The sequence below is a fragment of the Rhinolophus ferrumequinum genome, chromosome 11 (genome assembly GCF_004115265.2).
Source record: "Rhinolophus ferrumequinum isolate MPI-CBG mRhiFer1 chromosome 11, mRhiFer1_v1.p, whole genome shotgun sequence".
Taxonomy (NCBI): Eukaryota; Metazoa; Chordata; class Mammalia; order Chiroptera; family Rhinolophidae; genus Rhinolophus; species Rhinolophus ferrumequinum.
The window spans coordinates 34445678-34469332 of NC_046294.1; the positions used below are offsets into that span (position 1 = coordinate 34445678).

A 23655-nucleotide genomic window follows, 5' to 3' on the forward strand; every position below is an offset into this window, starting at 1 on the left:
GAAAAGGCTATCAATCCAACTCACTGGGATAACAAGCAATTCAGAAAATTAAACAGTAAACCCAAGGAATGCCAATCACTTCGGTGTACTCTGGAACGAGACTATCAAATTGTGCCTCCTCAAATGGGGTGGCGTGAGGTTAGAAAAACAAAGTATGGGCTTTTTTAGATTTCTGGAAGCAAATGAATATGCAGGGAAAAAGTTGTCAAATTGCCTTTATATTTTAAACAGGTATTAGCGTCCTCTAAATAGACTCTGATAATATACATTCTTTGTTTAAATATTCACATTTGAAAAGCATTTTAAAGGGAAAAGCTAAGCACTCAAAGCATCACAATTTAATGTTGTTTGAACTCAACAGTAATCATCACTTCTAATTCCAGGGGTATATGCAGAATATGCAACAAGAAAAAAATAGATTTGAAGGTTTTAAAAAAATAGCAGAGCTTAAGCACATCACAGCAGAGAGAATATCACTTGTCGAGGTTATGCTGAGAATGGCCTGGATATGATAATACATTCCATACTTCTTGTCACAGTTCTGATTTCACATCATTCTGATTTTTAAAGGCAATCAGACCACATGCCCCTGTTTCTGAGTAAGAAGATACCATCACTTCATCTGTGCCTCAGCTCCATACACAAACAGAAATTGTCGTGCGTCTTTGAGGAAGCAGAACATGTCATAACAGTCCAAATTCTAAACAAGTGTATGTTCGCACCAGTTCTGTACCATTTGTTTCTAATAGTAAGGACCATACTTCATTTTCACTGTCTCACCATCTATGTAAAAATCACAGCCATGTTTTTCATAAATGCCAATAAATGTCAGAAGAGCAGACCACGGCTACTTGGAAATGCCTGTTAGTTTAATATAATCCTTAGAGTAAAGTTAGTGGTGTGAATGTTTTCAAGATGGTCAAGACCATTTAGAGGCAGGGCTAACATAACACCAATCCTCTCTAGCCTGTGTACCACTTACCATTTGCGATCTGTTCTTCGGACAGCCATTGATGTCTTCAATCTTTTCATTTGCTGAAAAAGGAAACACAAGTCAGTAGAATAAATAACCACCACAGACACTTTGAGTCGTGATGTTCAGGACCCTTGAGGCCAACCAAGTCCTAAGGCCCAGACTGGGTTTGTCCAATCAGCGCTGGCATGTGAAATACTGAGACGCATCCAGCAAGCCTGAGGACTTACTCAGCGAGACGCTGTCCTCCAGGGACAGCTGGGGCAAGGTCGTCATCATGTAAAGCAGAGACAACTGCATCGACGACAGTCCTGGAGTGATGGGACACCGTGGCAATACTGGAGACTGGGAAATAGACTGAGCTGTGATTGTGCTTGTGAGCTCTGAGACAGGCGAGTGCAACCTCCCCACAAAAGATGGGATGGTTCAGAGTGGATCGGTCCAGTTACAACTCAGCTCCAGGGGACCAAAGCTACATTTGATAACATCTCACCCCATCCTTAGCCAGAAATACAAAAATAATGCTTTATACTAATAGGATGACTAACAATCCTACTTCCAAGGGGTGGCAAACAGAGAAAATGAGCTAATAAGACTTAAAAATGGCTACTCCAAGGTCACGTAGTAAGTCAAAAGAGACCCGGAACACTCTTGAAGTCATAATAGCACCTACGTACTAAGAGATGTGAAAGAAAGAGAGTGCACTGAATTAACTGGAAATCAAATAATCACAACAGGGAAGAAAGGCCCAGCCTCCCATGGTGAAACATGGAGGAACCCTTGCAAGACGCAGCCCGAGATATCTATGGTAAAGTTTGCAGCTGCAGCCACACAAAAAAAGGCAGTACATGTACAGCTTAGGACACTGGCTTTGGGGGCAAGGAAACACCAGTTTGAATCCCAGCTCTACAGCTTAGCTGTGTGATCTCAGCCGTGTCACTCAACCTCTCTGGGCCTCAGTTTCCTCATCTGTAAGATGGAGCTAATACTACCTACTTCCCAGGAGGAGCTATGAGGAATAGATGATATGATGCTTAACATAGTGCCTAGCACACAGTAAGTGTTCTAGGAACAGCACCGATCATTAACCCAATAGTATATATACAGTCTTATCTAGTAAAACATACAAAATATGAATAATAAGGTTTCCCTTGTGGATGCCTCCCTCTGAGTTAAGCCCAGAAACTCAGCGAGGATCCCATCACAAAGAACGAAGGACTTGCCTCCTCCGTGATGCCTTCATAAGCTTCCTCCCCAGCCCCATGTCCTGGGACAAGGCAATCACTAGATTCTGATCAGTACCCAGTTTAGCATGAGGTCATCAGTGCTCGTTAAAGCGAAGGATGGATGACCGTGAGCCTAAGAAATCATGTCAAAGATTCTTTATATACCATCTGGATCAACGGAACCAAAGGGCTTGGTCTAATTACTCCTCTGATTCCTTTTCATGGTCTGTCACCTAAACCATAGTCAGGTGCTCCTAGAACGCAAATATCATGGCTCACCTAAGCCTAAGGCTGCCATTTACAACATTCAAATAAACCAGTGGAGGAGACCTTATTTATGACCATGCTATAGATTATATGGGAAGATAGAAATCAAGTGACTAAGCCCAAATGCAAAATAAATGCTTAATAAAAATCCAAACGAATCTTACTTAGACTTCCTCGTTTCCAATTTCATGTAATTTAAATACGTCTCCTTAAATTCTCAGGAATGTCTACGGCTGTCATACATACTTAGAGGGATAACAGCAGTTCTGATTCTGCTGGAAAGGAGAGCTTGGTCTTCGGATCCAAATGTATTAACTCGGAGTAGGGGGTCTTGGGCGCCAGCCCCAAAGCAGATAACCAGATACAAAGGCATTTGTCCCCCAAGGCCTCAACTGTGATTACAGCCGGCGTCCTTAAGTGCCAACGGCAATTTATGTATTCCAGCGTGTTCAAGACATTCTTAGCCCATTAGTGTAGTAACTTGTCTGCACACAGGTGACAGGTTAGTCATTGGAAAGCATCGGTGCACTTTTTAAATAAGAAGAGTAGCACCGGGCTCATTCCTTTTCCAAAGAGCTCCTCGGATAAGTTCAGAGCATTTCACCAGCCCGTGCGTGTACACATGGCGTCCGTGCACGTGCATAGGGCCGCTGGCAGCCCTGCATGCAATGGGAGTAGGTCATCAAGGGGGAGAAGGTACCGTCCTGCGTGTCTGAATTTCCTGGCTGTGCTCAGAGGCAGCCCAAATGGTTGCAGAAAATAAGTTATCAGCTCTTCCTCCCTCTCATGACAAATCTCTGTCTTGTTTCTCCTTCTCCACCCTCTTTTGTTCATCCTGTTGCCCTCTTCTCTCTCTCCTCTTTCTTTCCTTTCTCCTGCCTCTTCTCTCCTTCCCTTTCTGGCATCCTCCCTGAGTGACAGCCACGTACGCATGAGGAGGGAGGCCTGTCTCTCTCTGTTAATCCATGCTGTTTATCCTGGCCTCGTAAACCTTTCTAATAACTCACAGAGATGGCACCGAAATGGGCTGGCAGGCAACCGCCAACTTCGGGCAGCTCATGACTCAAGAAGATAATCACACTAATAAGAGACCCAACCCTCAGTCACTAAAGGAAGGACATGAAAAGGCAGCAGCAAAAGGCCCATTTATGCCTAATGGGCAGAAGGCAATGATGGAAAAGCATGGGCCCCAAATAATCCCACTGCCTAGGAAGCCTGCCTCCAGGGGTGTCTGGAATAGATGAAGATTTAGGTAGGGACAGTGTCTGTAAAAAGCATTTACGGTTTTCCTTCAAGTCACATGTCTGAACATGTCACTCCCCAACCTGAAAATGAACTCTTCGACCACTAGTCCTTGCTCTTAGGCTAAAGCTCAGCATTCACTGCCTTGACCCAGTAGCCTGCTTTATTTTGCCTTGTTGACCCTCTGGCTATTTAAGCTCCAGCCTTTTTGCACACTATTTCCTCCAACAAGAAAACCCTTCCTGACTGCTTCACTTAGCTACCTCCAAGTTGGAGGTCTTGGCTTATAGGTAAATTCCTTACAGGAAAATTCCCTGATTCCCACCTTCCGTCACAGGGGTCAGGTCTCACAGCATCACACGTCATGCAAGACACTCCTCCAGGGTCTAGAAAGAGGCTTTCCCTTCAAAGGGACAATCTCCCTGCCTGCAAATTTTGATGGACCTTCATTTAGATGTTTTCTTTTTAACTTTTTATTTTAAAATATTTTCAAACTTACAGAGAAGTTATAGGAATAGAACAGAGAATGCCTACATTCCTTCATCCACTCTCATTTGCTCCTTCCCTCCTTCTTTCTCTGTATAGGGACACCTTGCTTCCCCTGAATCATTGTAGTGTAGGCTACGTAGATATAGTCCTTTGCCCCTTATACTTAGTGTGTACTTCCAAAGAACAAGGACATTATCTAACGTAGAATTAGATAGTTCAGATCTAGCATTGATATAATTCCAATTTTGTCCATTGACACAAAAATGTCTTTTATGGATCCAGTCCAGAATCACATAGTGCATTTAGGTGTCACGTCTCTTTAGTCCTGAACAATTTCTCAGCCTTTCTTTGCCTTTCATAGCACTGACATTTTTGAACAATTGAGGCCAGTTTCACAATTTGGGTTTGTCTGAGACGCCTCAGGTTCAGTTTCAGGTTTTCCATCCCTGACTGGAATTCAACCTAAGTGATGTTGTGTTCTCTCAGGGTACCACATCAGGACGCACACGACATCCATCTGTCCCTCGCCAGGCACGCAATTTTGATCACCTGGTCGTAATGTCAGGATTCTCCCCTGTGTGGTTACTATATTTCCCCTTGGAACTAGTAAGTAATCAGCGGAGAGACTTTGAGACCATGCAAAATGCCTGCTCCTCATCAGACTTTCGTCTCTCGATTGCAGCATCCATGAATGATTCTTGCCTTACGTAGTCTTTACCACCATCGTTGTAACTCACTCTACATTTATCCGTCAGCATTCTCCTATCCAGTTGAGCCCTCTTATCTATCTATCTACTTGCCTATCTTTCTGTCAGTATAGACTTATACATTCCTATTTTATTCCACGGTTCTAACTCAGGACCATCCTCTATTATTTTGGTGTTCTCATTGTCTCTGATTAGATTTTTCTTTGTAGCCTTAGAGGACAGAACAAGTACTTGTAGGGAGACACTATGTATGGGGCAGATTTTGACCTAATGTAAGAAGAGCTTTGGAAGGATTCTAACTCTCCATCTTTCGATCTAGTTGCCTGAAGAGGTAGTTAGCTGCCCATCACAGTGTGTAACAGTCTGTTGACTGCTTTTGAGGAATCAATTCGTGTATCAGGTTGGGGCTTTTAAAAGTCCCTTCCAAAACTTAGAGCTAAGGGTTGCAGCAGACTCCTGGAAAGGAGGAGGGTGTGACATACAGTTTAGAAGAATGTTCAGAAGAATATTAAATGCTGAGAAGGGGAAACCTCCAGGCCACCTGTTGGAAAGAATTTAACCTAGACTTATAGAAGCAGGGGCTGCAAATGAATAAAATTCTTATACTTAATCCTTGCTAAATGCCGTGAACCCAGAAAGGAAGATGACTCAGACCCAAACACAGTAGCCAGTGGAATGATACAGGAGGGTCCCTCCAGCTGCCTGAGGGAGCTAGGAAAGGTATCAGAGAGAAACTGACTTTTCAAGACTGGGTAGGAGCTCACCAGCCAAACAACTGCAACCACCAGAATTCTGTCCAGCATGAGATGGAAGAGTCGCCAGGACTCCAGTGCTGGGAAATTTTTAGGTAGATAGTTAGATACGCACACATATATGTATGCATTAAGCACATGTACACATACCGACATATCTTTTTACATTTTATTTTCATGGTCACATGTGTGGGGGGAAGCATGGACTTCACAAGTAGAGTACAATTGTTCAATAGTTCAGCATCCTGATCAGAAAATGCTGCTCCTCCTCCCTCACCAGAGATCATGAGATATTCTAAAATTAAATGCCCTCAACTGGCTGATTGATAATCTAGGAAAGAAGTCACGCAAGCGTCTCCTGCGTTTAGCTGCCTGCTCAGCCACCCATCTTCTGGGCCTCTGTTCCCCACACCCAAAGCAGAGGGTGTGAGCCCAGCACAGTGAGGGGTGGAGAGCCATGGGCTGACGTCTGGCCTCACTTCGGAGTCTCTGGCCAGAGCGGACCTTTCCTGCAGGGCTGAGGGACAGCAACTTGGTGGCCTGAGGTATAGCCTGAGTCACTCGTGCTGACTTGAGCCTCTGAAGTCGCACTCATGTAGCTCCAGGCCCAGGGGGTCACCGACTAGGAAGATTCATGTCATCTGAATAGATTCCAGGGAAGCGGCCTCCTGAGCAACAATAAAAACCAGGCTAGCTTACACTTCCGTAGTGCTACGTTTAGTAAACTCACAAGGTACGTGCTACCACTGACCTCTTCTGGGCCCATGACAGACATAACTAATCTATCACGACACAGTCTGACACTGATACCTCATCATCCTCTACGCACACCTTTCTAGGCAGTGGCTACCAAGTGCTATCTAGGAACACTTCACGGTTTCCAAATATATTTCATATTTGAGATCATCCTTGCAGTTCGTAAGACTGCCACAAGAGCAGACAAAGCAGGCGTGACTGTGTGCATTTTAAAGATGGAGAAACAGAGGCAGCAGAGATTAAGTGATTTTTCAGAGGTCCCACAGTTGGGGGGGATGGAGCTGGGATGAAAGCAAGGCTTCTGGGTACTATCCTTTCCTACTTCCTCTCTTGCTGCCTGTGCAGAAAGCGAAGAGTCTCCATGGAAACACTGCACAGCCCCAAGACTCAGTCACAGTAGGCCCAGGTGCCGGATGTGACCCTGCTGAGACAGATCCAAACCCAGCTCAGGTGCGACCCACCTCTTTCAGGAGGACCTGGCCAAGAAGATGCTACTCCTTCTTCCAAGGTTACAAGCCTTGCACATTTGCCTCTATTCCCCGTGAGGAGTACAGTGCTGGCACATAGTCAGTGCTCCACAACTGCTTCCTGCAGTGAAGTGAAAGGAGGTAGAACCTTGCATTGTGTTCCGTGTCTCCGGATTGAGAGGGGTATAATACAGCTGAGCAAAGAACAGAAGTTTTAGAAGCAGACACCCAGGTTAGACTTCCCTTGCACACAGGTTATGTGCTACTGGGCTATTGAGACTCACTGGGCCTCAGTTTCTGCATTTGCAAAATGGGGAGAATACCACCTACTTCACAGAGGTGCTGAGGAAATTAAATGAGAGAAACATTTAAAAGAGCTTTGTAGGCGTGATGATGAAGAGTGGGAGGAAGAGGATGGAAGGGAAAAAGAGGAGTGACAGAAAGACTTCAGGGTGATCCCCAAGTATCCTGTCACTGAAGTTCAAGTCTGTATAATGCTTTCCTGTGGAGTGTGGCAGGACCTAGGACTTCTGACCCACAGGTGATGGGATGTCATTCCCATGATGTTATGGTACATTACATAAGGTGCTTTCTCTTCAAAACAAGCTTTCTCTCTTGCTGACACTGAAGAAGCCGATCAAAGTCACTATGTTAGAAGGCCCATGTGGCAAGAAACTGAGAGTAGCTTCTAGGAGTTGAAAGTGGCCTACAGTCAACAGTCAGCAAGAAATCAGGACTCACCTCCTACAACTGCAAGGAAATGAATTCTGCCAACACTGAGTGAACTTGAACCCTCCCTGGTCAAGCCTCCGGATGAGAACTCAGCCCTGGCCTACACCTTGACTGCAGCCTTGCAGAGGTCCCCAGCTGCACTTGGGATGCACAGAAACTGTGAGGTAATACATATATGTTGTTTAAGCTCCTAAATTTGTGATCATTTGTTATACAGCAACCGAACACTAATATAGGGAGGGAAGGAAAAAGAGAGAAAGAGGAAGACCCGTGGAAGCTAGTCTTAAGAAATCAATCTCAGGACAGCAGGGAAGTTCTTTTCTCCTTGAATGACAGTGGCAGTCCATAAGCTTCAGTTACGGCCTGTGTTTTCAAGTACCATCTCCACAGATGTGAGCAAAACCACAGCTATACTAGGGTACTTCTCACATCTGAAGGGTAAGCGACTTTCCCACAACAACACATGCCCCAGGGACTGAGCTTCTGTCCTTTCCCTGTGCCTTCTCCCTTGGCATCTCTGGGCATGAGTCGGCTGCTGCCAGCGACAATAATTAGTCTAACACTGTCTAATTGACCTCCTGCCTGAGCTCGCGGGCAGGACCCCTGGGGCGCTTCCCTTAAGACCCAAGGCAAAGTTGTGCCCAGCCTCTGCCCATGTGCCTTTCTGGATGAACCCTCTCCTCCCAGCACACGGCCAAGGCAATAAAAATCCCTCTGCTCCAGTTCCCTTCTCCTCGAGTTAAAACCAGAAACAGCCCTCTCTGGAGTCTGATCCTTTGATTTCTCAGACACAGACTTGGCAGGACTAAACCAACCTCACGTTGCTTTTTTTTTTTTTTTAATATTTCCAGAATAATCCACACAAAAAAGTGCCAACAGAGAGGGGGCTGAAATGAGAGAATCTGAAAGATAGCAGGAGGTAAGAATGGGGACAGAGAGCCCCTCCCCAAACCAGCCTTGGCCAGCCTTTCTTTTCAGAGGAACAAGATGAGATTGCTGTGTGGGTGATCTTATCAGGAAAAAACAAGCTGGTACCCACACTCCCTGAGCACAAAACAGTCAAATAAATTCTCAACACATGTGGCAGAAATGTTGCATTTTTCGTAGAGATTGCAGCGTTCCCTTCCGTTGCCTGATTCGACCCCTCTGAATCTCCCCTGCAATTCATCAACCCCAGCATAAAATCTGCTCTTACCCACGACCTGGATAATCTGAGCCAGGAGGACACCGTCCGTCACATCTTGCTGGAGATCCTTGATGAGACGTTTGTGGCCTGATTTGGCTAGATAATGATTGGCCCAGTCCGTGTAGATCTGCAAAAAAGCAAGGAGGCAACTTTAGGAAGCCAGTCGGACCCCATCTCCAAGTCTGAGGCCGCTGCTCGGGCTGGTGTCGCAGCCGCCGTCCAGCTGCCCTGGGCCAGCCGGTGCCATTAACATTCAGGGCATTGTGCCGATGGGGCATTCAGCAACCATAGCTGGGCTTTTGCCTATTGAGAGGTCTGCAGTCAAAGCTCAGGGAAAAGCTAAAGAAAGCTTCAAAACATGCAGAGGCCTGAATGGGACAGGGGACACGGAACGAAAGTCTGTGCCAGATGGCTTTGAGAGGCTGCGGCTCTAAATGCGAGAGAGGTCTCCCCCACCCCGTGGCTCCCACCCCCACCCCTTCCATCTTTTTCTCTTTATTGAGAAAACGTATGGGGAGGTTACCACCCAACAGGCATCTATTAATGGGCCATTTCAGGGTAAGGAGGGCTATTGAGTTAACCAACTTCTCAGGAGCCAGGGTCCCTGGTACAAAAACACAGAGCCCCGCAATTACTCTTGTATGAGTGGAGGTATTGATGGCTTCACAATAATCTCAAATTTAATCAGTTTAATTTAAAAGCCAGGCATCGTTTTCACTGTTGGGATTCTGTGAACAAAACCCAGCGAATTCCAACATATTTAATCATAGCGCTAGTGTACACTACACCCTGAAAGGCAAAGCCGGGGTCACCCAGGAGATCAGGAGAGCAGACCCCCTTGGGGGACATATATAGACCTGCTCCGATCGTCGACACAAAAGGATATTTTCTTCCAAACAGGCCAGTAAGCATGAGAAAACTCTCGTTGAAAACTTTCCCCCTAATCGACATAAACCAATAACGAACAAAATTAAAAACCTTCTCGACAATTTTGAATGGTAAGTTCCATGCATGGATTGTGAGTTGGTGGAAGGACACGCAAGCCCTGTTTACTAGGACTTTTGTCCCCGAGAGTGATACAAACAAATGACTCCTCAAAAAGATAACCATCCTACCTCAACTGGGTCATACATTACCCTGTTTCCCCGAAAATAAGACCTAGCTGGATAATCAGCTCTAATGCGTCTTTTGGAGCCAAAATTAATATAAGACCTGGCCTTTTATGTTATAATTATATAAGACTCGGTCTTACAGTAAAATAAGACCAGGTATCATATTAATTTTTGCTCCAAAAGACGCATTAGGACTGATTGTCTAGCTAGGTCTTATTTTGGGGGAAACGCGGTAGCGCCAACCGTTCACGTACCCATGCAGGGTCTCCACCAAAATGTGAAGGTGATCCCTGCATCGCCACCAGCTGACTTGCTCTGACGCCTCATGTGACACGCAGAGCAGTGGAAGCCCTGCTCTTACCCCGACTCGCACTGTCCGTCCTGTTCTTCTGAACACCATGCCCAGAGTAATATCACACAACTGGGCCCTGCTCCTGGACTAGGACAGTGGGCCAGGGCCTGCATTGGCAAAGCAGAGCCCTACGAGAGAGGCGGCACCTCTGACTGCTTCACCTGGGACCACAAGGGCATCATCCCCAAAAGGGAAAGGCAGAGCCGCGCTTTCTGCCTCATCAAGATCTGAGGACAGACAACCCCTGTGCACGCCCATCCCCCCCTCGAAGTCCAGGCTTCCCCTGCAGAAACCCACAAGCACACTGCACACCACAGTGGGATTCTAGTTCACATCTCGGAGCACGTATCCCATCCTTAAACTCATGTTATTCTCCTTCCTGGGACTCCCAAGTTGTCAGAGATCAAAAACCTAGAAAGATCATTTTCAATTTTGTAAGCACTGAGACAGCTAAGGAAATGGAGCGCCATCTTGGTCGCTACAATAGCCAGTCTGAAATGTCAACAATCAGTAAATGAAATTAAGAGGGCGAGAGAAAAATATTAAAAGGCAAAGAGGCAGACCTGTGTTCAAGTCTCAGTTTCGTAGGCTCCACGAGGGTAGGGATTGAGGTCTGTTTGGTTCACTGATGTACCCCCACAGCATGAGGTACATTAGTTCTCAATATGCATTTGTGGATGAGTAGATGTATGACCTCAGTTGAGCTATTGAACTTCTCTGAGGCTCAGTGTTCTTATCTGTACAATGAGATCAATACCATCTACCTGTCAAGCTATTATGAGGGCCAAGTGACACAACATATGTGAAAAAAAAATGCCCTCTGCAGACTAGAATAAACAACTACTTTACACAGGTTAATTCACTTAATCCTTATTCTATGAGGTGGACACGTGTACTGTGTCTATTTTTCAGAGGAGAAATTGAAGTGTAGAGAGGTGAAGTAACGTGTCCAAGGTCACAAGTGGTAGAGCCAGGATTTGAACCCATGCTGACTACCTGGAGAATCCCTTATACACTACGCCACTGCTTCTCTGAACAGCAATATAAATGTTAGTTAAATCATTCGTCAATTCTATGACACTCTCCTACTGACTCTGGGTTCATTCCGGTATTCAGGGATGCTCTCACTGAATGAATTAGAAAATAAATAACTAAAACCCCCAAAACCCAGTTCTGTCTCTTGCCATCTGAATGCCCTGGGGCAAGTCACTCAACTTTTCTAAGTATCAGTTTACTCAGCTATAAAATGGGCACAATAAGGCCTTGCGATGCGGGTTATGAAGACTCAGTGAGGTACAACATGGAAGCCCCTGGCCTGGCCCCCAGTGGAGCTCAGGAAGCAGAGGCAGGAGAGCGGTAACGAGGAGGGCTTTGGAGTCCACAGACTTGCTTTAGATCTTAGCCACCAGGTTGCCAATTACCTCTGTGCCCTTTGGCGGGCTGTCCTCACTTACAAGATGGGGATAATAACGTCTACATCATCAAGCTATTAGAAGATGAAATGAGCTCAGATACATAAAGGCCACGGAATCTGGCACATGCTAAAGTGTTCAATACATAGAAGTAATAATTAGACATTTTACCACCAGCATTCTAAAATGGACCCAAACCAGCCACAGCTTCTGCCCTGAACCTCTAGGACACAAATGACTCAGGGACTCACTCCCCTTTCTCCTTCACACAGCACAATTTTAAGAGTCTGGAGTATCGCCAATCCGGAGTCGCAAATTATGGTCAACTATAAAAGAAAGGCAGGTCAGAAACCAGCCAGGCTGGTACATGGAGCGAGGCTTCCTTCCCTCACTAGCAGGAGGCACCCCTACAATCCTACAGGGCTCTCTCAACACCTCGAGGGATCCCACCAGCTATGTCGGAGGGACCGTGACATTCCAAAGCTTGGCGCCATCGGCTACGAGACCATCAGCTGAGGTGAGAAGGTCATTGAGAAGGACACTGCTAAGTGAGAGGTGATGCTGGTGCTTCCACTCATTCTCTTCTTAGGTGATGAAGGGCACTTTAAAATACACGCACCGTCTTTATCTAAAACCAGCCGTCTACGCGTCTGCACGATCCGGCAGGAACACACAGTATGGAGTCATGCTGAGGCCATGTAGGTATCGGGCGTACCAGGGAGAACCAGGAGCCAGAAATGGACCTCTACCTCAAGCTGTTTACAACAAGAGTTTTTCTGTCAGTTTTAATCTACCGACACACCCCTGCCAACTTCATCTTCCAGAACACAGCTCTTACCTGATCACCTGCTCAGAAAAATCATCAATGGCTCCCCCACTTCCCACTGAATTCAAGTTGTCAGAATTCACACTGCAGTTTAAAGCAGCCTTATCCTCCTCCAGTCTTGCCCAGGCCATGTCCGACCCTTCTGCAGGAGACGCAGTGCGTGTGAAGTAAGGAGCACGGGCTTTAGAAATGACCAAGTCAAGTAGGTCCTTGGTCCCGGGCAAGCGAATTTCTATTAATTGTGCTTACCTCAGTTTTATCCTAAAATGGAGATTATACCAAATACAAGTATTAGAAAATATAATGCCAGGAGATGGCACACTGTGACCTGGGCCTAATCCAACTGACTGCCTGTTTTATAAACAAAGTTCTGTTGGGACACGGTCATATCCATTTGTTTTCTATGGCTGCTTTCGGGCAGAGTTGAGTAGTTGTGACAAAGAGACATCTGGCCAAAAAACCTCAAGTATTTACTAACCATTTCTGCACAGAAAAGAAAAAAAGTGTCACCCCGTGTTATAGGGATTGAATGAGTTAATATATCTACACATAGCAAGTGCTCAGTGGTAATAATTATTATGACCCGCAGGAAAACTCGACATACCTCATACTTCCCGGTCTCTGAACGCACGCCACCCTGTCCACATGAGCGCCTCCATCTGGGGTTACCCTGCAAGGCTCAGTTCTAATGCCAGTCCCTGCATAGAGTGACACTCTTGATTTCCTGATTGCATCCTGAGCTGCATACGATGCAGAGACTACAGAGAACTTGTACGTTGGCACCAGGTAGGGGAGATGTTGAGGAAAATTTGTCTTCATTGGTTGATGTGAGCTTTTGTCTATTAGCTTTTATCTGTTCCTACATGTGAGGTGATTTCTGTGCTGTGATCAGGGGGTGAGTAAACTCCCCCTTTGGTCTCACTCTCCCGAGCAGGGGAGACATGAGACGAGGTTTTCTGTTTGGTCTCATTCTCTCTAGCAGGGGAGACATGAGATGATGTTTGTTGTTCTGTCTGTGCTGTGAGGTGAGGGTTAGCTTAGGGTTAAAGAAATTCTTGATCGGGGTTGAGAGAATTCCCTCTTTGTTCTGTATGTTTCGCCCAAATCAGCAGATGAATTGAAGAAGTAGCTAATTACATCAGGACGACATGACAGGCACGTTGCCAGGCTTTGGAAGACCTTGGGCTGATGGTCCCCCGCAAGAACAGTAGATATTGCTTATCCGGATGAATTGGCCCTTTGGCTAGATGGGCAGCATTCATATCAGTAACTGCTGGACCCTCCCAGAACTGGCCATTCCCGGAGGGGGAGGCAGGAACAAAGAGCCTGGCTCTAAGGTACATTTTTGGAAAAAATGGCAGACCTCAGTTGGCAGTGTTATTATTACTATTATTTCGTCATTTGGTCATTTTGTCATTGGTGATTTATCATCATTCTAACATTTTGAAAACTTCCAGCAACGTGCCGCTTACAACACCAGGGGCTGTCCTGACTTCCAGCCGCGAACCTGTTGAGGGCCAGCTGGTTCCTGGCCTCTCCAGTGTTGTTCCCCAAGGTTAGCCTTCCTGAGAACTTGTCAGCATCTAGAAAACTTGTATACGGCTTGCAGCTTACAGCGTCAGAAGACACCCTAACATCTAACGACAACAACAACAGCAGCAACAATCTTCAGATTGTTAACACCTTGAAAACTTATATGCAGCTTGAAGCTTACAGCATCAGAAGAGCCTCGACTTCTAACAACAACAACAACTACAACTACAACAACAATGTCATCAACAACAACAACATTCTTGGGAACAAGTAGCGTGTGGGAGACGCCTGAGTTTCTCTGAGCTACAAACCTGGCAAGGTTTTGATTTATGACTTTTCAGTGTTGTTCTCCTCCAGTCTGGTGAGCTTGTGGCATCTACTGTGATAGTTACTAAACTATAGGGCTTATTACTGCTTTTGGATACTCCTTCCTGCTGTTATTTGTGTATGTAGCCAAGTGATTTTTGGTCAATAGTAAACATATGTTGGGACCTCTTAAACTTATATGTATGTGTACTCCTTTGACATGACGTTGTTATCAATGTATATAGTTTAGTCCTAACCACCTTCACTTTCTGACATAACATATTCTATTAATCGTCTTTGTCTGTTGCTATCACCTGCCTGTTCAGTAGCTCATGCAATGAATACCTGCATCTCCACCCCTTCTACCAGTCTCAACGTGGCTTCTTCTGTACGTCCTCAGTTATAGGACTTCTGTTCAGCTAGACTTCAGGTGATTCTCAATGATGTTTGTTCTGTAGTTCAGTTGTAATTCTAAGGTGGTTGTGGGAGGAGGAAGGCACAGCATTTACCTACTCTGCCATCTTGAGCAGAAGCCAACAGCCCTTTTTTGAAACACACTTGCCTGCCTGGATCCTGAGGCTGAGTTCCAGATTTATTTAAAAAACACGTTTTCACAGGCCATGCTAAGAATGTAGATAATTCAGCACCATCTCCTTCACTTGCTGTTTCAGTAGCTCATGCAATGATTACCATTCTTCCAAGGGGCAGCCTTAGAAAATAAACTCACAATAACCCTAGGCATCAAAAGCAACAAAACTTGGGTGCAATTCAGCAAAACTGGACAGGGGTGTGTGACAGATTTTAAACAATGGCTAAAGCATGTAGGACTTCCTGTCTAAGTGCCAGGCATCCAGAATCAATTTCTCCGGAGCCTGTCCTTCCCCAAAGTTCTGGAGCCTTGAGGGCTCCTATTGCTTTTACCCTAAAGTCCACTGATCCTTGATCTGCAACATTTCAGTAGAAATGGACAACACAAAGAACTGCACAGGAGGAAAGAACAAAAACCACCAGCCCCACTCCCAACTCCAAACCATCAAGTTATTCTAGAGAAATGATCTTAGAGAAAGGCTCTAAAATCATTTCTCTCTCACTAGTATTGAGGAGTCTTCCCCATTGCTTTCCTACCCCGATCCTTCCATCTCCCTGAGCTTATCTCTTACCCCACCCCCTCTAAGGGGAGACTCAGTGCTCCAGAAATGCTGAGTGAAGAAGAGAAGCTGCTGTCAAAGACTTGAAGGAATAAATTGGGGAAGGAAGGTGATGACAGCTGAGGAGTGAATTCGTTTTGATTCACGTATTACCCCTGAAAGAATTTTAAGGAGTATGTCAGTCATTTGTTTGCCTATAACTTCACATCATCCCATATCACACGGGGTGAGACGAAAGAGGGAAAGTTTTGACACATCAATTGAAGTAAAGAACCTGATTATTAGTTGGGATAAGAAAACTGACAACAATTGCACTGTGTTAAGCCAAGGGGGATAAGTTTATACTGTAATTAGCCTTCACATAAAGTGTGGGTAGGTGGGTAAAGCACTCTAAGTAAGGAACCCATGAAAATTGCCACAAAATAACTGCACCAAAAGTTGGTTCCCAAGGACTCAACTATAAATCCAGACCAATATGCCAGACATCCTGATGGATCTAGAAGGCGGTGGGTAGCATTAGGATAGTGGTTCCAGGAGAAAGAGGATAAAATGTATCTCTTAGAAGGAAATGCCAGCGTTGAGATGAAAGTAAACCAGCCATTCAGCAGCAGAGGTGGTTTCCAGTCAATGAATTATAAAGGGAATGCTACTGTTTGGCTTCAATTCAAGAGGCTTTGGTCACCTCGTCAACATAGTATCATTTCCATGACTCAGCACTATGTGGTTAAGTGGTTTAGTTCCTATTGTTTTGAAGTATAAAAATAAAACTGCAACAATAGTATAGAGCTGTTCACCTGGTTCCTTAATACCACAAAGAATGATTATTCAACTATTAACAATTTTAAGAAAATCAAAATACACCATTTGTTATCAGGGGCAAAGCTGGCAACACATTCACTTCTGCATCCAGCAAGGCATGTGGGAGCCACTCCACAGGTGCCATCACATGGCCACACCACTTTTTAACTGCACCGGGGTTGGGGAAGGGTCTGAAATTAGCTGATGGCTTTTTTCCTCTCTCTCCATCAGTCTAACATACCCTTTCTCAGTGTAGACCCCTGCCTGCCTTGATTAAAACCACTGCCGTTGAAACCAACCTTCAAATGAGTGAAATGGTGTCCCCAGCCCACTACATTGGAGAAAGAGGTGGAACACAGAGAAGCCACTTTTTTGTTCAAGACCACATAGCACTACCGGGGCTGGGCCTGAACATTGGCCCTGTTCCCTGGTTTCTCTGAAGAGTCCAGTTCTGCCCAGTGTTCTTGGTGCCACCACATGCCCACCCCGGAGGGTAATGACTCTCCTGCCATCTTCACCTTTGACATCTCTTGATGCACTACTTCGGTCATTTGTGTGTTTTTTTCAAGAATCACAGTGATCACAAGGGCAGCGTGTCTGCAGTCTCGAGCTGGCACGGACCAGGGCTGAGATCTGGCTCTGCCTCTAACCAGCCGGGTGGTTCTTGGTGAGTGATGCCCCTGGTTGAGTGTCAGGGGTCCCCCACCTTGTGTCGCGATGATATACTGGTTGTTGTATGGACTAAATGAAAGCATGTAAGCAGCTAACACAGCGTCTGGCACATGGTGTTACATAAATGGTAGTTATTAATATTCCAATTAATAAATAGGTGGCTATTTATTTGGGGGGAATAAGACATTGTAGACTCCTGAGAGTTTACAATTATGGGAGCCACACATTTTTAACTCTTCCATTGAAAATCTTTCCCAAATGGATCATCACGATCCCTTTTTAAATTAACCCAATTTTGCTTTATCTTGATGACCCATGGACATCACTATGAATAATAGTGTTTTCAAGTACATGAGTACAAAGATGTCCTGAGATGCGGGGCCTTCCTTAAAAGATCCCAAAGTCCTTTCACATTGGGTGTACCGTAAGAGAAAGTACTATTCTAGCAAGAGCCTGGATGGGACATTTCTGTCAATGAAAACACATAAGCAGAAGGATTTTGTGGCATCCCTTTCAGTGCTCCAAGGTGCAGTAAGAAAAGCTTTTTGGCTCTTAGGTGGTCTCTAGGCAGAGAAAGCTGCTGGAGCGCTAGGCTCCAGGAGCACTGAAATGTGAGTGGGTTCTGTATTCCCCACCTGAACACACGTGGAATGGTACTGCCAGCCCTCCCTCGTGACATACATTTTATAACATGGCTAACGTGAACTTATTTATACCATGGTATACATCCCTATGTGGACCCAGCAGATGTGAAGTAGCAGGGCGAGGGGAGGAACCCACTGTGAATTTCCTCCCTTTTTATCTACAGTGATCTATAATACTTGCCCACACAGCCACAAAGATACACCCTGACTCCGGCCCTCATGTGTGCTTTGGTTTAAAGGGACACACACACAACTGGTGACTAGAGAGAGGGGCAAGGCGTATCACCAACCTGGATTTCCATCTTGCTCCACAGCCCGGCTCATCCTTTCTCCTCCTTTACCCCTGAATAGCAAGTCAAGATAAACTGCTTAGACCACGTACTTACCCTGTCACATTAAGCAAACACTACCTGAGTCCCAGGCCTCCTTTCTCCTCCTTTACCCCTGAATAGCAAGTCAAGATAAACTGCTTAGACCACGTACTTACCCTGTCACATTAAGCAAACACTACCTGAGTCCCAGGCCTCTGCTCTCACTGCAGTCTGGTGTAGGATACTAACTACCACCGGCCGAATGTCTATGGTGACTTAAAAAAACACCTTCTAGAGTCAGAATACTTAGGTTCCAATCATGCCTCAACCACTTTCCGGCAGTTTTCCTGGGCAAGTAACCTAAACTATCTGAGCCTCAGCTTCCTCATCTGTAAAATGGATCAACTGCCTAGTCAGGTTATTGGGCGACTGAAATGAGATCGCAATCTAACAATGTCTGGCATAGAGCCAGGACTCAGTATGTTCCTTGTGATTATAATTCCCACGAAGACGATGACATACAGTGCCAGCACTTCCCAAATAACAGGTTCCTTTAGTTCCCCACTCACTTGTGAAGATTGTATCTCCCCCATTTAACAAATGAGGAAATTAAGGCTCTGAGGGGTGAAGTGACTCTCCCATTGTCACGTGACAAGTATGCAAGGTTTGAAAGAAGTGACTTTGTCTCCTAACTGATGCTACACTGCTACTTAGAGACCCACACAGGAACCACGAGCCAGAAAAGGTCAAGTGCCATGGCAGTGTGGGAAAAGCAGCAACAGAGGACAAGGCTCTTTGCACAATAGCAAACACAGTGTCACCCTCTCCTGCCCCTGGGAACAGAGCTGGTTGCTTGTCACTCAGGACTAACAGATCCAAGAGGGGAGCTGACACTTTCCCATGTCACCAAAGCACAAAGCAAACATAATTTCACAACCAGTGTTGCTATAACAAAAATAAAAATGTCAATATAACATGAGTTACCATTGCAGGGCTGTCTCCAAAAGGGGAAATCCCCAGGAGTAAAGTCCTCCGGGTCCTCCAGTCTGAACGGGGGCAAGGCCACCCTGAGCCCCTGTGCAGTGGATGCTGGGGGCGTGCCTGGAACGGCCGACAGCCACACAATGGTGGCATTGTCTGTCAGGACGCAGACAAGCAGCAGGTGGGTGCGCACAGCAACTCCAGTGGTTTTGAAACCATGTCTTTAGAAAAATAAACCAGGCTAGTGAATGTGCTGGGAGGGATCAATAAGATCTTCAGAATGAGTATGTAGGCACCTCTTACTCCACACCTCAGGTTAACCCACTTTCGACACGTAGGACTCCCCTTTCCTGTCACTCTGTTATCCTGGGAAAGGCACTTCTCTGTGCCACACTCCATAGGGTACACAATACTTTCCCACTCATTTCCTCACTTAATCATCACCACCTTCCTATGCACAAGGGGTATGTGCTTCTGTTGAAGGCCTACTGTGTGCCAGGTGTTTACACCTGTGATTGCATCTATAATCTCACCCCCTTGGAATGACAGATACAGGAAGACAGGAATTCTCCTAATTCATCTAATTTTTCCAAACATCTAATTTTTCCAAACATCTAGTATAGTGCCTGACATATAGTAGGTGCTTACCGCATATCTGTTGAATACATGATCAATCAGCCCCATTTTACATACTGGAAAACAGAGGCTCTAAAAGGTTAAGAATTGTGCACAGGATCGCACAGCTAATAAGTGGTGACTCCATTTGACCCAGGCCGCCTGGCCTGCAGCTGCCTGCCACCTCTCACAACAACAGAGGTATACCCAGGTCTCCTAGGGCCTCCTGGAAAATCAAAATAGTCCAGGTAAGGATGAAGACTGAACTATTCCTGGTTGCTTCAGAATAAATTGGGCCCCCTCAGCAGTACTTCCTCTCACCCACTCCAACATTAGAAGCGAGATCTGAGAAATGCTTAACCATGATGTCTGGCAGCAACAAGCAAGTCAAATGTCAGAGCCCACTTGGAATGTTTCAAGTACTTTCTCTGTCTTCTTGTGTTCATTACTTACTAATTAGACATGCTCTCCTTCCAAGTGCTTCCTCTATGACTGTGGTAGGAATCGGGCCCTTCCCGGCAGGCCTAGGGGCAGCTGCTGAGCACACCCTTTGACAGCAAACATCCCAAAACCCACAAGAGCTTTTCAGAGCTGCCTGGCAGGCCAGGTGGCCACATGTGAGGGGCTGGTGACAACCTGGGCAATAACATAGGCCTCTCTCTCTCCGATTTGGTTATTAACTGACCTTTTACATATTAGCCTCCATCCAGTCCTCCAAATCTCCACAGCTCCCTCGATGTGCAGACTACAGGTAATCTGAAGACTACAGGGAAAGCAGCTGTGCCTCTCGGTCACTCCCATGCAGCCCAAATGCATCAGCTTAGCTTTCTAGGCACTGGCTCTCCCAGGCCCAGCCAAGACCTTGGAGTCCTGGGTAATGTCTGGCAGGTTAGGTAACCTCTCTGAGTCTGTTTCCTCTCCACAGGGTTGTTGGTTAAATAGAGTAGGATGTTAGACCCAAATGACCCCACACATGTTTGGGCACAGATTATGCCATGGCTTTGGGACCTTGGGAACACCATCAATCTCTGAGTCTCAGCTTCCGCATCGATAAAACTGGATAATGCTCTATTACCTATTGCGAGGACTAGTGTGTTCACCGTGAGGACGAAATGAAAATGTTTGTAAAGTGCTTAACACAGCGCCCGGCACATACAAGTTGATGGTGCCTTTAAATGTTTGTTTCCTTTTCCTGCCTCGTCTCCAAACCACAACCCACACATGAACTCTCTGCCTCCTTTACCTGCGGTCACTGCTGGCGGGTTTTCTGGTCTGGCATGTGCTCCCGCATCGCCTCTGCTTAGGATGTTCTTTTCTCCTAGAAACCAATCGTGACCGCCAGCCAGGCTTCTCTCCCTTCTCTGACATATTAGTGCCCCTACAATTAAACAACCCCAGGTGCCCAGCTCACCAGCCCCTGAACCTTTGCCCACACTAGCCGCTCTGCCACCTCTACCCCACCACCTGGCAAATGCCGACTCAGTCAAGTGTCCAACCCAGAAAAGCCACTCATTCCAACTCACTCTCTCACTCCCAACACAGAATTATTTGTTCCTTCTTCTTGGCTCCAAAAGCACTGTACATACGCCTTCATCGTGGCTTTTATAACTACCCATTCACCTCTCTCTCAATTAGGAGCTTCTCAGGAGTAGAGAATACGTTTTATTCGTCTTGGAAACACTAGCTCAATGCCTGACTCACATAAACAAGCTCAATAAAGAAGCACTTATTGACTTCCTGAAGGGTGAAATGGATGGATGGAAGGGAAATGAAGGAACAGATGGAGGAAGAGAAGGAGAGAGAAAAAGACTGGTGAACGGTCAGGTGGATGGACATACAGATGGGTGGGTGAAAGAAAAGACAGATGATTAAATGGGGAGATGGAGGGGATGTATGAATGAATCTGTTCCCCTTCACAGCCTAGATCATAAAGTCCATGAGATCATAAGGATGTTTCATGTATCTTTTAGATCAGTCGTAGCACAAGGCACAGAACAGGACTGACAGTTAACACTTTGCTGTGAGACAATATTCAGCAACATAGTAGCAGGAGGACCCACCTGACAGTGGATGTTCAAATGCTATTTTAAAAGATACACAGATAGCTAGAGCAGGCATGTATTGGCTCAAGAGAGTTCATTGTTAAACTTTCAGGAAATTTGCAATCTTGTTGTTAAACACAGCCATTATTTATAAAGAAATATCAGAAAGAAATGAAGAAAACAACCCCATTTATGATCGCATCAAAAAGAATAAAATACCAAAGACTGGGTTTTCGTTGTGGGGCCACTGTTTTCTTGTCCCATTTTGCGTTACCAGATTGGTCTAAAATCATTCATAATATTCTCTGAAAGGATTAATATCTCTATGATTGGCTATTCCTGATCTCTTTACAGCATTCTCGTAAGAGGTGATTCTGAATCCCAAAAGTCCAATTTATCCACAATTGCAATTACAGAATTTCAGTGACAGAAGAACATTTGGTGATCTGAGACAACCCTAAATGTACAGTTGAAGAAAGCGAGGCCAACTGACATCAACCTACTTTTATGTTTTCTTTAAACCTAAATATATGACACTCTATGGACCTGAAAATACATAGGCAAGTCATTCATGAGGCCACAATAGAAAATGAAGCAAATACAAATGGAGCTCTTTGGTATAAAACCACACTTGGAAAACTGAATATTCTAGAAAATATTTACTTTCAAATTAATTTAAAATTTGTTTTCCAATTTTGTTGAAATTTAATTGACATAATGACCGGCATATATTTTAAATGTACAATGTGATGAGTTTTGCCCTATGTACACACATACTACTATCACTACAATCAAAAGAAACATTTCCTCCTGCCTCAAGAACTTCCCTGCACCCCCTTATAACCCAGCCCACACGCTACAGCTGTTGCAAGGGCAACACTGACCAGCTTTGCCAGCACAGATTCATCTGGGTTTTCTAGAATTGTATATACACAGAGATATAGTTTTAAAAATTAAATTATGTAAACTTTATTATAATTTTTAAAGGCTGTAATGAATACTCAAAACTCATCACTTCCTAATTATTTTACCACATTTTACTATCATTTATGCTCTCGAGCTTGTTTACATCTATTATACCCGTATGAGGGAAGCAAACACAATGGTTTTACTATTGCACATCTCTTCCCAATTCTGTGTTCAGAGATGTCACGTTGGTAGACTGAAATGAGCCTTGGTAGGAAGATTTACCATGGAAATCAGCAAGTGCCACCTATCAGGCTTTTTTCTTCGGAAAACCAATGGTTAAGCCACTGGGCAAACACAGGTGAAAGAGGAAAAAACTTGTTATAGTCCCCCACCCCACCCCCACCAGGGGGAGGTTTCTTTGTTACATAGAATAATGCTTACGAGTATGCAAATTTGAAAGAGTGGAGACTGAGCTAAAATGCTTTGCATGAGAAAGAGAATTCAGGGAGAAAAGGAGATGAGGTTCGGAGCCAAGAAGAGTGGGGAGCAGGGAGGCTGTGGGGTGGGAGGGGCCAGGAGCCCTGGAGACAAAAACCAAAGGGCATTTAATAAACCGTATATGATCTAAACTCTCCCCTTTAAAATCTTCAGTATGCTCTCTATTGCTTTCTAGAGGAAGCAGAGTCCTTCCTAGGAATGCCAAGAGGAGCCAAGTCGGGCTTCCCGGTAGGCAAAGGGACAGGAGAGAGCGAGTGGAGCCACGGTGAGGTTACTCCTGGTTGACAGGAGAGGGTGAGCTTGCGGTTTCCTCTGTGCCCCTTGCAGGGTACTTGTCACAGGGCTGAAAGGCCCTCTGAGCTGCCTCACCTCTGCTGCACAAGCCTTTGCTTCAGTCTCCCCAGTACTTATGGTCCTCAGGCTGCCCCGCCTCTCCCTGTCCCCTGACTCCACCACCCACCCAGGGGGCCCACCTGGCACACTCACCATGCTCCCCACCACCTGTTCCCAGGACTGGGCCTGGCCCTGCGTCAGCAAAGTCCTGGGTGATCAAAACTCACCTGACCCTCCTTCAGTTCCATGTGGGCTTGTTAGACACCAGGTACACAGCTCTGCTAGGGAGGGCCAAGTGAGTCAGGGTTCCCAATTACCATTTCTATTTCCAATGGAGTCATCGATGCTTTAAAGCCAGGAGACTGG

General features: G+C 45.5%; 1 protein-coding gene across 14 annotated transcripts in view; it reads right to left on the reverse strand.

Annotated features, from left to right (window-relative positions):
- NAV2 (neuron navigator 2) overlaps positions 1 to 23655 on the reverse strand; it is a 702045-nt gene that overhangs the window by 246148 nt on the left and 432242 nt on the right. For all 14 annotated transcript variants that reach the window (XR_004424298.1, XR_004424299.1, XM_033118993.1 and 11 more), the window contains exons 2-3: positions 8807 to 8924; positions 983 to 1035 (exon numbers count right to left, since the gene is read on the reverse strand). Coding sequence is in view for 12 of the 14 variants with exons in the window: in XM_033118993.1 (XP_032974884.1) it covers positions 983 to 1035; positions 8807 to 8924 (171 nt within the window). In the remaining 2 variants the exon portion in view is untranslated. The remainder of the gene's footprint in view (positions 1 to 982; positions 1036 to 8806; positions 8925 to 23655) is intronic.